The 17254-nt window shown below is 42.1% G+C and overlaps 1 protein-coding gene across 1 annotated transcript in view; it reads right to left on the bottom strand.

The window, feature by feature from the left end:
- Positions 1-17254, bottom strand: part of MINK1 (misshapen like kinase 1) — a 1658622-nt gene that overhangs the window by 745213 nt on the left and 896155 nt on the right. The window contains exon 17 of the mRNA XM_044077078.1: positions 603-788. Coding sequence (XP_043933013.1) covers positions 603-788 — 186 coding nt within the window. The remainder of the gene's footprint in view (positions 1-602; positions 789-17254) is intronic.

Genomic DNA, 17254 nt, shown 5'->3' with positions numbered 1-17254 from the left:
TTCAGTAGTCGGCCGAGCGGCACTTGTGAAATGCTTCTGCACCGCGCGACAAGAAAGACTAAAGAAAATGGCGTCGGCTGCATGTTTTATACCCCTGATGATCTGACGTCATGGAAGAGGAGACAGCAACCGACGCAGGACCCAAGACTTTGGAATTCAGGCCGAGTGAGGGCAGCCTGCCAGCAGATTACCAAAATGTATTGACTACAATAGTGAAACACGAAGAACATCAGCCCTGAATATGTATCAGTGCAGATACAAGACCAGCAGTGGTCCTCAGAGAAGGATGCAAAAGCTGTCAAAATAAAATCTGTCCGAGAAAACTGGGTAAACCAGATGTTGACTTACTATTTCTTTGACCCTTTCCAGAGTACAGCAGCAGTCGCAATATTTGAAATGTGGTTTTAAGTAAGCAGCTTGATCGTACTAAAGAATGTTTCTGAAGTCAAGAAACACAGCCTACTACAATCTAGAATTCTATAACAACTTAAAAATATCTGTACAAAAAAATAAATTACATCCACTTAACAGTCAACTATAAAACTTCAGAGCAGTTTCCACTTATAGCTGCATCTACATGCACACACGCATCCACTCCTCACCTCCCGGGCCCAAGCTGGTTTGTCAGCAGAGTTCATGTTCTTGTAGTGGTACAGTGGCTTCTTGTCCTGCTGCTGCTGCTGTTTCTGCTGTTGCTGAAGGGACACCAAGTATGCATGTTCCTGCTGAAGCTGTCTCTGAAGCCTCTCAGACTGCCGCTGCTCTTCCAGCTGCTTCCGCTTGTACTCCTGAAAAAGGTAGACAAAGAAAAAGGTCACCACATATTAAATACAATGAAAAGGAAAGGTTTCTTACACCATCTAGACAATGCTAAAAAGAAACACTTGTCTAGATACAATTCATGCAGGCCTGCACACCACTACACTGGCAGCAAGGCTACTTGTGACTGCAGCTTTGAAAGAGAGGTCAAGGTGCAAGACGGAGCTCTCCAGAGAATTATTCTTAAGCTCCATTTCAAAGGTTAGGCAGCAGCAGAATGTGGCACTAGCCTGGCACTAAATGGAGAAAACAGTAGTGCAGTCTAACTGCAGCACCAAGTAGCAGTTAAGGCCTATGCAAAATCCCATGCAATGCAAATTTCACGTTCAGCAATGCACAGCTGTATCCTTCAAAATTCACTCCAATGGAGCTCAGGAAGTTTGCACTGTAACTTCCAATGGACAGAGCCTAGTCCTTTTGGAGAATCAAATTATGTCCTCACATTTCAAACACGTTAATATCTCTATTACCATAGAGGTTATGAAAGCAATATAAACAGCAAACCTCAGCACAAAATTTATAGTGGTAGTATTCTTTAAGTTCTAAGTGTTGAACTGAATTTTCTAAGTCACAGTAAACACAGTAACTATTACATTTGTAATATTTTGTAAACAATGTACAATATCTCAGCAACCACTCAAGTTACACACATACCGACAGTGGTATTTTATTCATCTAGCTGAGAGCTTTCATATGAGGCTAAGGAGTTCTGCTGTTACTTGGCTGTTGAAATATTTAGAAAAATGAGAAAGTTACATCTATACAAATTCATATCATAAAAACAATATTTAATATCTATTAACCTGCACTAGACAGAGGTCAAATATTAATACAGTTGAGTTTTCACCTCACAGTTAGACGTTGCCCGTTCAATTCTCAGAGCATCTTCTGTGTAGCGACATGCGTGAATGGGTGTTCCTTCATTGAAGGTTGTGCGTTAGGCCCGGCAAGCCAGTACGTAAAAATCTACTGCCAATCATTAGCAGACCCGAGTTCCGCTGTGGCGACCCCTAACCAGGAAAAGACAAAAGACACAAACAAATTCTGTGATTGTATGAGCTTTAAAATGAAATATTTTAAAACCTTGTACATAGCATGGTTTCGGTATTATTGATACAAATGTGAACAAGCAATATTTGATGCCTAGAGCCGTTAGTCAGTAGGAGTTAACTGCAGATGCACCTGGAGGAGTCATTTCAATGTAATGAGTTCCAGAAATGTAAAAAGGCAGACCAGCCTAGCAGGTCACCTGAACCTCAATGAGAAAGTTGTGCTTTGTCCTGCCAGTGTAAATAATCGTAAAATAAGAATGTCAGTGAAAGGTTCCAGTACTTCACTGACAACAATGCAGGGAAAGTACAGTTGTGCAAAATCTTACCATAACAGTAGCTGTCCTCCTTTTCACTGTTGCAGTAGTCTTTACAATAGGGATTCCCTGCCAAGTGCAGCCTGACGTCCAGCCAGTATACCAAAGCCTTTTAGTTACGGGTATGCCATATGTTACAAACATGCTCCCAACACACAGCGTAAGGCATAAAGGTGATGTCCGGACATACCATCCTCAGAAATGAAAAGCTCCAGCAGGAACAGTCTAAGGAAAGAGATAAGTAAACAAGCACATCCAGAAGAAAAGTACTAGGAGGAGGAGGGATGGAGCAAACACTCCCATAGTGAAGAGAAGGACAGCTACTGTTATGGTAAGATTTTACACAACTGCACCATGTCCTTCTCGATCACTGCTACAGTATTCATTACAATAGGAAGCGTGTAAAAGCTCATAAAGAGGAGTGGGAGGAGGAGCCAGCAGAGCCCTCCAGCATGCCATGGAGAATGGCCATGGCTAAATCAACTCTGGCCCTAGAAATCACATGCAACTTATAGTGGTTAGTAAAGGTATGCACAGACCACAAAATTGAAAAAAGCATCAGAAGAAGCCACAGCCCAAGTGGAATGAGCCTTAACAGAAGGAAGGCTCTTCCCAAATATAGAACAGCAAAAAGAAATAGCTTTAGATATCCAAGAAGAAATGCTTTGGAAACAGTCAAACCTAAAGACTCAGGATGAAAAAAAAGCTGTTCAGATTTACGAAAACCTTTTAGTTTTATCCAAATACTGGAATTGTCTATGCAAATTCAAAGTGTGCAACACCTCCTCACTAGCAGACTACAGAGAAGGGAAACAAGTGGACAAATGAGCAGACAATGAGACAACTCATTAACCACCTTGGGCATAAGAGGATTTGTATGAAGAAACACCCTTGTCCTTAAGGAAAACTAGGGAAGGGGGAACAGCCAATAAGGGCTTGCAGCTCAGACACCCACCTGGCAGAAGGGCCAAAAGAATAGACTTTCAAGAACAATGCTGTAAGGAAGCTGAAGCAGCAGGCTCAAAAGGAGCCATGATTTTTTGAAACAAAATTAAGGCCCTAGGAACGAGGGCCAGGCTTCCTGGGAGGCCTAATGCGAAGGACACTTTTATGAAACTGTTTGGCCTCAAATCTAAAGGCTAAAGGGGGAGTCAAAGGCAAGACAACCAGTAACAGCTGATAGGTGGGCCTTAACAGAAGATGCCAACCCAGCACTGAGCCATTCACACAAATAAGAGAACAAAGGGACATCCACAGAAAGTGGATCCAGGTAACTATAGACAAAACAGAAAACCTCTTCCATTTGGATACGTCAGATTTCCTAGTAGTGGGTTTCCTGGCCTCATGCAAGACCTGAAGCAAGTCCACAGAAAAAAAAAATGTGTCTGTAGGGGATCAAAACCCTATCATCCACAGTATCGGATGGATGAGAGATCCCTTGCCTTGTGCGAGTAGGTCTACCCTATGAAGCAACTTGTGAATGCCCTTAGCAAGATGCCAAAGAAGGAACAAATAATGTCAGGGCCAAAAGTAAGTCACCAGTAAGACTTTGGGAGCAGCCCGTTTTATCTTGAACAGGACTTGGGAATGACAAGAAGTTGAGGGACGGCATAAAGAAACATCCACTTCCAAGAAAGACAGAGTGTCCACCTTCCAGTCTAGAGGGCATGGGACTTGGGCAAAAAAATAGAGGAAGTTGTCTGTTCAGAGGTGAGGCAAATAGATCTACTTGAGGAGTACCCCACTGGTCAACAATGTCATGAATGCACCCCTGTGAAGTATCCACTAGTGGGACAGTGTTATGGACCTACTTAGAGAATCTACCACTATGTTCACACAGTTTACATACCCTCAGAAGAGTCACCTGATACTGGACAGCTAGCTCCCAAACCTGAAGGGCTAACCTACATAGGAGAGAAGACCTTACCCCACCTTGCTAGCAGACATACCGCATCACTGTGGTGCTGTCTGTTAGACGTTTAAGAGGCCCTGGAAGAAAAAGAATGAAAAGCCTGAACACCAAACAGAAGAGCTCTCATATCTAATACTCATGTGGCCTTGTACCTTCAGAGGGAGGAAGGTAGCCACCCCCCATCCCACATCCAAGGCAAGTGTGAAAAGTTCCTAAGAAGGGATTGAAGGTTGAAAAAAGCCCTTAGTTGAGAGACAATTGAACCACCACTGAATTTCCGACTCGAGACATGGAAGTAGAGGAACTAGAAAAATCTAAAGGATAAGAATGACTATGACAAACTGACTTTAGAAACCACTGAAGTTTTCTCATGTGGAGTTTAGCTACAGGTAACATAGGAATGGTGGAAGCCATATAACCCTGAACCCTCAAAAATTCTCTGGCTGCTAATGAAGCCAAAGGAAGGAACTGAAAGAAAGCAATGAGAATTAAAGCCTTGGGAGGAGGTAGGGATGCCAGCAATGGCACAGTATGGATCCCGCAACCCAAAAAACATGATCCTGAGAAGGAGTCACAAATTATTTCGGAAATTTAAAGTAAACCCCAAGCTTCGCAAGAGAGAAATGGTAAAGTGTAGATGCTGAAGTAAGACCTTGAGTGGAGGCCTGAAGAAGCAGGTCATCCAGGCAGGGAAAGAACTGTACCCCCCTTAGCCTGCAGAAAGCAATGAAGAGCGAGGCATTTGGTGAAGACTCTTGGGGTAGTAGAGAGGCCAAATGACAAAGCAGACAACTGAAAATACCAGGAAGCAGATAAACGTACAAACTTCCTGAAAAGGCGATGAATAGAATTTGTAGATAAGCATCCTTGAGATGCATGGAAACTAGAAAAGACTTGGGAAGAAGCAGAGAAAACAAGGTTTGAAGGGAGAACATCTGAAAGGAAGGGTCTTTCAAAAAGATGGTTAGTTTACAAAAATCCAGAACAGGTTGCCAGGTGCCTTCTTTGCATTGGACTAAGAACATTCTGCAGTAAAACTCCTTGCCCCTGTGAGGAGGTGGAACTTCTTGAATTACTCCTTAAGCCAACAGGCCTTGAAGCACCTCTGGAAAAAAGAGCAATTGCTCCTGAGGAACACTCAAAATGGGGGTGTGGCAGAAATTACCAATCCAAGTAATAACCCTGGGGAATTATGACAAGAACCCACGGGTCTTGAGTGACTTTTACCCAAACAGGGACAGGGAAAGATACACAGAAAGATGAATGTGAGAACAGGATAGTCAGACAGTACCTGGTTTGTTACAGAAAGAAGGCTTCTGAGTAGGAATTTGGGGATCCTTAGCAGGGGACACCTACCAACCTTTTAAACTTTGGGGGGGGGGGAGGACAACACTACCTACAAACAAAGGCAGGCTTATCAGAACTCCTGTGAAACATGGGCACAGGGGAAACAAAAATATGCCTCAGCTCCTGCAATGCCTTCCCTTTCCCTGCAGGGGCTTAAACAACTCTGCAGCAAAGTACAGTTGTGTACACTTACCATAAATGTAGATGTTCAAATGTATTCACTGTTGCAGTCATTACATTTGGGTAATCTGCTGGCAGGTTGCCCTCAGTTGGCCTAATTAACAAAGTCATGGGTCCTGTGTCAGTTGCTGTCCCTTCTTCCATGACATCAGGTCGTCAGGGGTATAAAACAAGCAGCAGACGCCATTACATCAGTTTTTCTTGCCCCAGATGTCAGATGCCCTCCAAATGCGAAGCAACATGTATATAAATAATTTAAAATAAAAATATACCTTCAAACAAAAGCAAATACCCCAAAAAGGCTTTTAAGTGTAGTAAAAGAAAGTAGAGGCATAGTAAGAGAAAAAAACAGGGGGCTGGAGGGAGGGTAACCTGGACTGCAACAGTGAATACACTCAAACATCTACATTTATGGCAAGTGTACACAACTGTACTATGTTCTTCGTGTTTCACTGCTGCAGTCATTACATTTGGGTAGATCCCCAAAGCTATGGTTGGGAGGGTGGATTTATACAGCATTAGGACCAGCTACAAGGCCCTGAAAAACAGCAGTGGCAAAGCCAGCTCTGGATTGAGAGAAAATTGGTAAATTATAATACTTGGTGAAAGTATGAACTGAACTCCAGGTAGCAGCTTCTAGAATATCCCTGGTAGGAACACCTCTGAGAAAGGCTGTTGAAGTAGATGCAGCCCTGGTGAATGGGATCTGATCCCCTGGGGGATAGGTTTTCCATGGTACTTATAGCAGAAATTAATACAATGGCTTATCCATTTGGAAATGGTTTGCTTTGAAACAGCCTTTCCCTCTGCCCCTGCAGCAAATGCTACCAGCAGTTGTTCAGATTTTCTTCGAAATTTAGTCCTGTCCATGTAAAATCTAAGTTGTCTGTGTACATCCAATAAATGCAGAAACCGCTCCCCCTTGTTCTGTGGACTGGGAAAGAAAGTTGGCAAATGAATGGACTGATTAAGAGCCACACTGGATACCACCTTGGGCATGAAGGATGGGCTGGTCCTGAGTGACACCCTGTCCGCATGAAAGATTATGAAAGGCTCCACTGCCATAAGGGCCTGTAATTCTGAAATCCATCTAGCCGAAGTGAATGCTAAAAGGAAGGCTGTTTTCCAGGAAAAGAATTCAAGTCTGCAGTAGCAGCTGGATTGAAAGGAGGGAGAGTGAGTTTTCTCCAATACAAAGTTAAGGCCCCAGGGCAGGGGTTGGAGCTCTCCTGGGTGGCCTCAAGTTTTTGGCCCCTCTGAGATACTGCTTTAGCCGAGGATGAAAGAAGGGGGGAGGTTCTGTGCTGTAATTAGCTGAAATGGCTGAGGCATGGATTTTTATGGAAGAAAAAGACATGCCCTTATGAAGCATCTCAGTTAAGTATTGGAAAATCTGAGGTAACATGGGCACTGCTGTGTTTATGCCTTGAGATTAGTTCCAGGCACAGAATCTTTTCCTTTTGTCAGCATAAGATTTTCTAGTACTGGGTCTTCTCGCCTCCAAAATGACATCCATCACAGGTTTGCTGAGGGATGCTAAGGGGGAATTTAAGTGATTAGCCAAGCTGCAAGATTCAATGTTTGGAGCTGAGGGTGCAGAACTTGGTTGTTCTGCTGAGACAGTAAGGAAGGTGTCTCAGGCAGGTGCCACGGAGAAATTTGTGACAGACTGCGTAGGAGTGGGTACCAGTGCTGACGAGGCCAGTCTGGAGCAATCAAAATCATTTTTGTTTTTGGTTTGTCCTGTTTGACTTTTAGTAGAACTTTGGAGAGCAGAGGCAGAGGGGGAAAGGCATAGAGTGACAGTTTTCCCAGCTGAAGAACGGAGCATAATTTCCAGGCTTTTTTGTGAGGAGTTCTTGTGCAAAATTTGTCCCAACTGGTAGTTTTGGGGTGAGGCAAAAAGATCCATGTCTGGGCTCCCCCATTTGCGTGTCAACATGTTGAAAATCTGTGGTTCCAGTTTCCATTCGTGTGGGTCCATGAGATTTCTGCTTAGTTTGTCTGCCAAAATATTCAGCTTTCCTGGCAGGAATTGAGCTTGTAGTTGTACTTGATGGCTCAAGGCAGTCTTCCACAATGCCATGGCTAGTTCTGCAGAGGGCTTAGGAATGTGTACCCCCCTACTTGTTTATGTACCAAATAACTGTGGTGTTGTCCGTCTTTACCATTAGTTGTCCTGGATGAAGGTAGTCCTTGAAGGCTGTCAGAGCATTCTGTACAGCTAGCATTTCTTTTTGATTGATATGAAGGTCCATTTGATTTGGACTCCATTTGCCCTGAATGTACTTCCCTGCCAGATGAGCCCCCATGCATAGTCTGATGCGTCTGTAGTTAGGGTTTGGGCAGCAGGGGGTGGTGTGAATGGCAGTCCCTTGTTTTGGTGGCAGGTCTCTGCCCACCATAGGAACTCTAGTTGCAGGCAAGGTACGATAGGAATCATTGTTTCCAAGCTGTGACAATCTTGACTCCATAAACTTTTTAAGTACCACTGAAGTTTCCTCATATGCAGTCTTGCATATGGAATTAGAAGAATGCAGGAGGCCATGAACCCCAAAGGCTTGCTGTATTTGTCTTGCAGATAGCAGGGTTTTTGTGGCCACCTGTTTGAAGTAATTCATGAAATGAAGTTGTTTTTCTAGCGTAAAGAAAGCCATCTGGGCAGTTGTATTCAAGCTTGCACCCAGGAATGTAATTTTTTGAGAGGGTACCAGTCCAGGTATGGATATATTTGAATATTTATTTGCCTGAAAAATGCAATTACTGGAGCCAGGCACTTTGTAAATACCCTGGGCACAGTAGATAAGCCAAAGGGCAGTGCAGAGAACTGATAATGCAAGTAGCCTGCTTTGAAGTGGAGGTATCTTCTGCAAGATTCCCTGATTGGGATATGCAGGTAAGCCTCTTTTACATCTAGAGTTCATAGGTTCATAGGTTCATACTAGGCTATCTGCCCGAGGGCATTTACAAGCCTAGCCCATAGTTTTGTGGCTTACGCCACCCCTTTAGTATGGGGAACTATACCCATTATTTTGCTGTGCCTCTGTTGAGCAGTGACACTGAGGTAATCCCTGGGGTATATCTGCGATCTCCCATCCATTGGTCAAGATTTCTCTTGAACAAGGCCAGCGAGGTGCTCTGCCTCACATATACCGGGATTTTATTCCACAGCATAGGGAGTCTTTGGGTGATGAATCTATCCCTCCAGCACGTCCTATTAATAGCCGTGTCGAGGTTTAAGTCTCCGCCCTTGTGGCTCTGACGGATCTAGATTTTTGAGGTGAAGCATATTCATCAAATCTGGGTTTGACATGGCCTTGTATGTTAGGCAAAGGTCACCTCTGAGCAAGCGGTGGCGACTGAATAGAGCTGGAGTTCTTTCAGTCGGGCAGCATAGGACAGATGTTTGAGACCCTTTATCCTTTTGGTGAGGAACTTTGTGGCCTCTCCAGCTGCTGCAAGTGTCGGGTCAGATACATTCCGAATGGGGCATTGTACTCAATCATTGGTCTGATGAGTGATGAGTATAGGGAGACTATGACCTCCCTTGATTTAGATGAGAATCCCTTCATGATAAGGTGGGCAATGTAGAAGGTCTTCCTAACTACTTTAGCTACATGGGTGTCGAATGACAGACTACTATCAACCTGGGTCCCCAGGTCCCTGATAACTTCTTCTGTACTCAGTGGATTGCCACCTATTTGGTAGCTAGGGGTAACCTTGTTTTTCCCGAAGGGTATGACTATGCATTTTTGGCATTTAACTTTAGGCCATGGCTCTGGCACCAGTTATCCGTTTCTGTGAGACCCTTCTGAAGGATATCTGTGTCAGATGTGTTTTCTACTATGGCACCCAGTTTGCAGTCATCTGCAAACTGTCAGCCATAACCCTCCTGTGTTTGCTTGTACTTCGGAAAAGTAGATGCCAAACAAGAGAGGGCCCAGGACTGAGCCCTGTGGTACACCACTTGTGACAGGCTTTGAGTCTGACATGGCGCCAGCAACTCTGACCCTGTGGGTTCTGTCACTCAGCCAGTTTGCAACCCATCTTGTGATGTATGGGTTAACATTTAAGCTGATGAGTTTTTCAATGATACCCGAGTGGGGTATTGTATCAAAGGCCTTCGCCAGATCGAGGTAGGCTGTATGGACTGCCTTTCCCTCATCAATGGCTTTGGTGACGGTTTCGAAAAGTCAACCAAGTTTAGAAGGCATGATCTGCCTTTGACAAAGCCAAACTGGGATGGATCCAAAGTCTGCAAATTCCCTATGTCTTTATTTATGAGGTCCATTATGATCCTCTCCATGGCTTTGCAGATAAGGCTTGTCAAGCTAATGGGCGGTAATTTCCAGGGTCGGTGGAGGCACCGCCTTTGTGAAGTGGCAGCACAGTTGCAGTGTGTCACTTCTTGCGGACGTATCCAGAGCTAAGACTATGATTAAACAGCTGTCCTAGCTGTGGGTTTAATTCCTCGTTGAGTTCGTGGAGCACACAGCCGGGGACACCATCAGGTCCCATGGATGCTGTGTTTTTGCTTTGGAGAGAGCAGTTCTCACTTGGGCGTTGGAGATGTTTGGGGGCTGCAATCGCTTGGTATAGATATCTCTCCTTTTGGGGAGGGGAGAAGTTTGCACTGAACCTGTCAGCCAGTATGTTGGCAATGTCTGTAGGATCAGTAATCTTCACATCATTTTGAACTAGTTCTGAGCATATCTGGGAGTTTCCTCCCAGGTTTCTAACATAGCTAAAGAAGGCCTTATGATTGTCTTTTGAGTCTTTGGCTATTTTTCTCTCAAAATTTGCTTTGGATGATTTTATGAGAGCTCTTAGTTTTTTACTTATAGTGATCAAGGGTGTCTTACCTTTTAAGGATTTTGCTCTATCTTGTAGTAGCTTCCTCCTTTTGTTGTAGAGTTTGTTTATGGCTGGGGTCCACCAGAGTGGACGCTTGCCTTTGGTACAAAGAGTCTTTGTTTTGCTTGGGATTGCCTTATCCATGCAGTCCTGCAGGTGCTGGTAGAAGGCATTTGTAAGTGATTCAGCGGCTTGAGTACTGTTTTCCGTCGGCTCGGGGGCCTTAAAGGAGACCACACTAGTCTTTAGAAGTGTGAAGTTCTTTACTGTGGTCTTTTTTATTTCAGGTGGGGGTGGGATGAGGACCTCCAGCGAGATTAGTTTGTGATCTGATCTCACCAGTGAGGGGTATACTTCCAGTGTTGAACATTGTGCTCCCATGTTCGTGATGATGAGATCAAGTATGTTTTCTCCTCTTGTGGGGATGGTGACTAGTTGTTCCATGGCATTTGAGTTTATGAATTCCAGGAACTTTTGGGCTAGGGTGTTTGGGCTTGAGTAGTGTTCCCAGTCTATATTAGGGTAATTGAAGTCACCTAGTATGATGGTGTTTGGTGATACATTTATCCCCTCTAGTGTTTTCAGGAAGGCCATGTGAGGTTCCTGAGTTTGTGAGGGTGGCCTGTAACATGCTACAATTTGCAGAGCAGTCTTGCCTATGGTTAATTGCACCTGGATGGTCTCCGATGCATCGTGCGTTGCCACCAGTCTTGAGGTGTGGGTGTCTTTGATGAATATGGATACCCCCCCTCCTTTCTTGGTATCCAGCAAGGCAACAAGAACTGGAGGAACAGCAGAGGGCCTAGGAGACTCCATTTGCAAAAGCTTATAGAACCTCTTCTGAACATCAGACACCAACACAGTCGGATTTGAAAAATTCCATCATTCTGGAAACAGTATTACCAAATCAAATCTTCTCAGCTATCAAGAGCTATCAAGAGCCCTCAATTTAAGCAGACTGCTTATGGAAAGGCTGTCATTTAAGCCTGGCCAGTGGGTGGCATCAAGTCATAATTGCCATAGCAACTCAGCTTTTTCGAATAAATATGGCCAGGCTTCCCCCCATTGTCTTTTTTGGACTTCAAGTACTACAAATTTGAACTGGTGATTGCACTTGCTAGACAAACATTCACTTCACTAGCATTATTGATTATTTATTTGCTTTTGTTAACCAGGAAAGTCCACTGGGCTGAAATGAGCCCATTTTCAGTGGAGGCCCAGGGAGAAAAGCTCCAAAAAAGACAAAAAAATAACAATGTATATAATTAAGAGATTTAGAGAGTTAATAACAGCATTTAACAATATACAAGAGTAATAACAGCATTTAACAATATACAACAGAATAATATAGGAGTCAGAAGTGACAAAGTAACATAGGCAATGTATAGCAACATTTTGTGGAAGACCCGGGTGCTTGGCAGGTATTCAATAGATAAGAAAAGTTACTTTTGGATGAACCCCATCTATGTATTGATTCCTGGGACTTAAGAAAAATCAACACCACTTGTTTTAGGTCTGACTTTCTATTTACTACAATTGCTGTAGTAAAATTCTGTCATCCCACATTCCATCAGGGAGGAATGGTTTTGTGATTTTTATTTTCTAAGGGAATACCCCAGGGCAAAAATCAATATGTACAAACAGATTTTAGATACGATGCTGAGAAGCAACTTTATCTTGTTCAACAATCAGTATTATTTACAAACACAAGGGGTTGCTATGGGTTCAGCATATGGTGGGGGGGGGGGCTGTACGCCAATATTGTCATGCTGGAATGGGAAAAATGTACTTTGAAACAATCAACATATTTCCGATTCTGTAATACTTACATGAGGTATTTGGATGACATTGTTTATTTGATGGGAAGGTCCTAGAGACCAAATTGTTGAATTCATTAACTATATTAACAACTCAACCTCTTTTTTGAGGTTCACATATAGTGTTAATGCATGTAAAATTTCCTATCTTGATGTTCTGTTAAAGAAAGATCTGCAACAACAGAGATTTGTGGCTGAAATTTTCCGAAAAGAAACCTATTCCAATAGTTTTCTGGATTTCGATAGCTGCCACCCATTCACTCAGAAACGTGCAGTTAAGGGGCAATTTGTGCATGCAGCAACACATGGTGCCAACTTGGATAGGTTTTACCAGAGAATGCCTTAACTTGAAGGAAATGTTCTTGAGAAGAGGTTAGACCCCCCCCCCCCCCCAATTTGACATTATCATAAAGAAGGTTAATGAGAAAAGGCAATGTGGGTATTTTGCACCACTTTTGGGCACCCCTAATACTGACCATACCGATTTTGACTGGGTTGAATATAACCCAAACAGTCATGGACACTGTTGTGAATGACCAAACAATTGTCCATAACCAGGAAATATATAGGGGGCAACATTCCTCTGGGTCTGAAGTAACTAATTACCACACGAGTTTTTCAACCGTCTATTAAAGATATTCTGTGTAAGAATTGTAATTTGTTGAGTAGTGACAGAATTTTTTTAAATCTTAGGAGAAAACCCTGTGCACGATTTCAAGAAGGGCCCTACCTTGAACATTTTCGAACACAATAATGATGGAATCTATAAGGAAGGGAAAGAAGATTAAGTGTGGGGGCATGTAAATTTTGCCCGTTCATTTTGGAAGACAGTGAATGTGAAATTAATAGAACGAAAATAAAAATACCCGAGAGGTGTAGTTGTTTAACTGAAAGAACAGTTTATTGTGCTATATGTTCCTTTTGCCCATGTTTTTGTGTGGGAAAGACAGAAAAAATACGATCAGCGAGCACCTTGGGAATATAAGGGATGCTAGTGAAGTGAATGCACTTGCTAGCCACATTAGTGAGTACAACAATCACCAGTTCAAATTTGAAGCCCAAAAAATACATAATAGGGGGGCAGCCTGGCCAAATTTGCTCGAAAAAGCAGAGTTGCTATGGCAATTACGACTTGATGCCACCCACTGGCCAGGCTTAAATGACAGCCTTTCCATAAGCAGTCTGCTTAAATGGAGGGCTCTTGATAGGTGAAACATTCCCTTTAGATATGGATCTAGTGCAAAATTTTTTTTTTACAAATGGCCTTCATACCTGTTGTATGTATACGTGCATGAAATGTATTCTTTTGTTTAATGGATTTGTATGCATTTTATTTATATGTTTTTATATACATATGTATTTTTAAAAGCATCTTAAAATAATTTTTATATATACACATTTACATATTTATTCTTGTGTTTATAATATCTAGTTTAGGGTGCTGACATTTGCACAGTCTTCATATGTAATTTTATATTTTGATATTTATACTGTTTTGTGCTGGCACATTTATGTGTACTGTTTCAGACTTGGGAGTGGTTTTCATTAATCCAGGAAGTGATGCCATGTAAGATTTCCTATTTAAAACAGTTTACCTCCTAAATTTCCTTGCATCTGATGAAGTTCCTGTTTTAATTTTTGGGACGAAAGCGCTTATAACTTCTTGTTTGTCTGAATAAAGAAAGCATCCTTGTACTGAACTGGACGTGTTGGCTTGATTTAAAGCACACATTGGATTATTTCAGGGCTCACTGGCGCTTACTGCCTGCATACTACTTATGTGACGATTTTCTTGGTGCAACCTCCAGACATGACTTCCACTAACCTACAGGAAGATGCAAGACAACTACCCACAAACCTGGTTAAAATAAACCAAACACTGATGCAGTACATCAACACAAACAAAAGGCTGGAAAATGGAAGAAGCTTTAAACAGATATTCAGATGAGGTGATAAAGCTGCAAACATAAGAAGCTGAAATGAAGAAAAGGCTGGCTGAATATGAGACTGCTCAGGAAGAGATATTTCAAAAAATCATAGAATTAGAGGACAGCGCACATAGGGAAAACATGAGATTTCCATCTATACCAGAGAAGCTGGAAGGAACAGACTGCATTAATTTTATGAAAGCATAAATGAGCAACTGGACTGGTATTTTACAGCAGTCTGAAAGGACACTGTGTGTATGCTCCAAACCTGGCTATGAGAAAGCAAGTTAGACCTTTAATAGTAAAGATGAAATCCTACCAGCAGGAGGAGTTTATTCTGACAAACTGTGGCAGAAGGACAAAATACTAAGTGGGAGACAGCAGAGTATTTGTGAAGAATGATTACTCATTATACACAAGGCAGAAGAGGAGTATATTCATTCAGGGAATGTCAATATACAGGTGTGAGATTCAAACTGCTGCACCCAGCTGTCTTCAAGGTATTCTTCCCTAAAAGGATAAGATCATTTTTGATGAAGTACATCATAAAGGAGGAAATACAAAAGTTTGTTCAACAAAAAGTGAATTGTGAAACAGAAGGAAAATAATCTTGTTCTGATAATAAAGACCTCAGAGACACTACCTGTGAAACCTTTTCCACTATTTCAATGGAAAATGTTGAAGACAAGGAAGAAAGCACGATACTGGACTAGAAGAATTGAGAGCACGTTGGAAATGAAGCAGAGAAAGGATATGAGAGATGGAGATGAACAGTAATAAAACCAGTAACATATTGTAGGATTAGAATACAATAATTAAAGATTTGTGAAACATGACAGAACAAGAAAATCTGGAAATATTGGACTTTTTCAGTATTTGGTGGACTTGTGGAGGACTTAAGTATATGCCCTACTTCATGCCATAATGTTCAGAAAAATGCCTTGGGGAGAGGAAGAGAGGAGAGAAACCTAAGTAAAGAAAACTTTCTTCTTAATAGTACTATTTTATGGTGTATGGCTTTCTTTGCATGCTATAAAGTTTTCCGAGTTATTTTTAAGTGTAATGAGGACTGTAAATAGGTGTTGCTTTTTTTCCCTTTCTGCCTTCAATTTTTTCTGGTTCAGTTTTAAGATATGTAGGGACTGCAATGTAAAAAAAAAATGCCTGGTTAAGAGAGCACAACAAAATAAAAATTAATTGCTTTTTCTCATTCTAGGATGGGGGAAAATGACTGGATTAAGGACCTTAGATTGATTTAATACGTTTTGAAAGAAAGCAAGTAAATGAAAGAATTTGGAATATTGAGAGACTTTTTTCTAGCAAATGTATACTTAATAGCAAATTCTGTATCCGACCCGCATGTCTCCATGAAAACAATCTGATAAAGAAAAATTAACTGTGCAGTTCTCATGTCTCCATGGAAACTACCTGATAAAGAGAAACTGGTTACAGTCTGGTGGGGAGTGATTGGCTGGGGGGGGGGATGAGAAACTGGCTAGGAAATAATGTTCTGAAAGCATTAAAGGGTGTTCCCAGCTGGGAGAGCTATACAGATAAGACAAAATCAATTAGCACTTAGTAAGCACAGGCTGCACCATACATCTTAGCATGGATAACCTTTATTTTAGGTTAACTCAAGTATGAGTGTGGTTATCAATTTAGGTTCATAGGTGTGTTCTAGACCAACAGCACTGGAGCCTTTGCAAGCCTAGCCCATAGAAGTGCCCTGGCATCAAACCACTGTTAGCTCCCAGTGCCTCTATCAAGTAGAGCCACTGGAGTGATCCCCGGGGTGAACTTTCTATTTCCCATCCACTCATTAAGATTTCTCTTGAAAAGGGCCAGTGAGATGCTCGGTTTGACAAAATGGGAAGTCTATTCCCGAGCATGGGCAGTGTCTGGGTTATGAACCTGTCCCTCCAGCATGTTCTGTTGATTGTGGTAATGAGGTTGAGGTCCCTAGAGCATGTGGTGCAGAGGGACTGGGATTTCTTTAGGTGTAACATGTCCCTCCAGCATGTCCTGTTGATTGTAGTAATGAGGTTGATGTCCCTGGAGCATGTGGTGTGGAGGGACTGGGATTTCTTTAGGTGTAACATTTATAACAGGGCTGGGTCAGACATGGCTTTGTAAGTCATACAGAGATCACCTCTTAACAGACGATATGAGACAGAGAAAAGCTGGAGTTTTTTTTTCAGTCTGTCCATGTAGGCCACGTATTTAAGGCCTAGGATCCTCTTCATGAGGTACTTTTGTGGCCTTTCCAGCTGTTGCAGGTGTTTAGTGAGGTACATGCCAAATGGGGGATTATACTTGATGACTGGTCTAATGAGGGAAGAGTAGAGAGAGATGATGACCTCTTTCTTCCTGGATGCAAAACATTTGGTAATGAGATGTGACAAACAGGACTTTCTAACCATAGTGGCAATGTGGTGGTCGAAGGAGAGGTTGCTGTCAACCTGTGTCCCCAGATCTCTTATAACACCTTCAGTGTTCATGGGCTACCATCAATGTGGTAATTAGTGGGAACTGAGTTTCTCCAAAAGGGAATGATGACGCATTTTTTGGCATTAAGCTTAAGGCCATGGTTTCAACAACAGTCACTGGTCTCAGTGAGGCCTTTCGGTATGGGACATTTGCTCCCATTAGGAGGGTAAAACTTCAGTATTTGAAGATGTATATAGTTTTGTGTTAATATTAAATTATTAGGTTTTAGAGGGTATTTTTCTTTTGTTTGAGCACTTTCAATAAAACAAATAGTTTTGTAAGATATGACAGGATCAAATGGATATGACAAGAAACTACTACATAAAAATTCAGCCTGCCAAACAGTATCCATGCAACACAAAAGCTGGAACTAAACATTTGTATTAAAAAGTTATTCCCACCTTTTTGTCAATGATGCTTTTATACTGTCTTTAAATGTCAAGGGTCTCACAGATGAATACAAAAAAAAAAGAACATTGAACTATATTAAATGTTTAGTGCAAATAGCTATGTTACAGGACAGACACTTGGAAAGAAATGAACA

This window comes from Protopterus annectens, chromosome 7.part0 (genome assembly GCF_019279795.1).
Source record: "Protopterus annectens isolate FY-2018-M chromosome 7.part0, PAN1.0, whole genome shotgun sequence".
In the NCBI taxonomy this organism is placed as follows: Eukaryota; Metazoa; Chordata; order Ceratodontiformes; family Protopteridae; genus Protopterus; species Protopterus annectens.
Note: the sequence above shows the minus strand (reverse complement) of the source record. Positions and strands in the feature narration are given on the sequence as shown.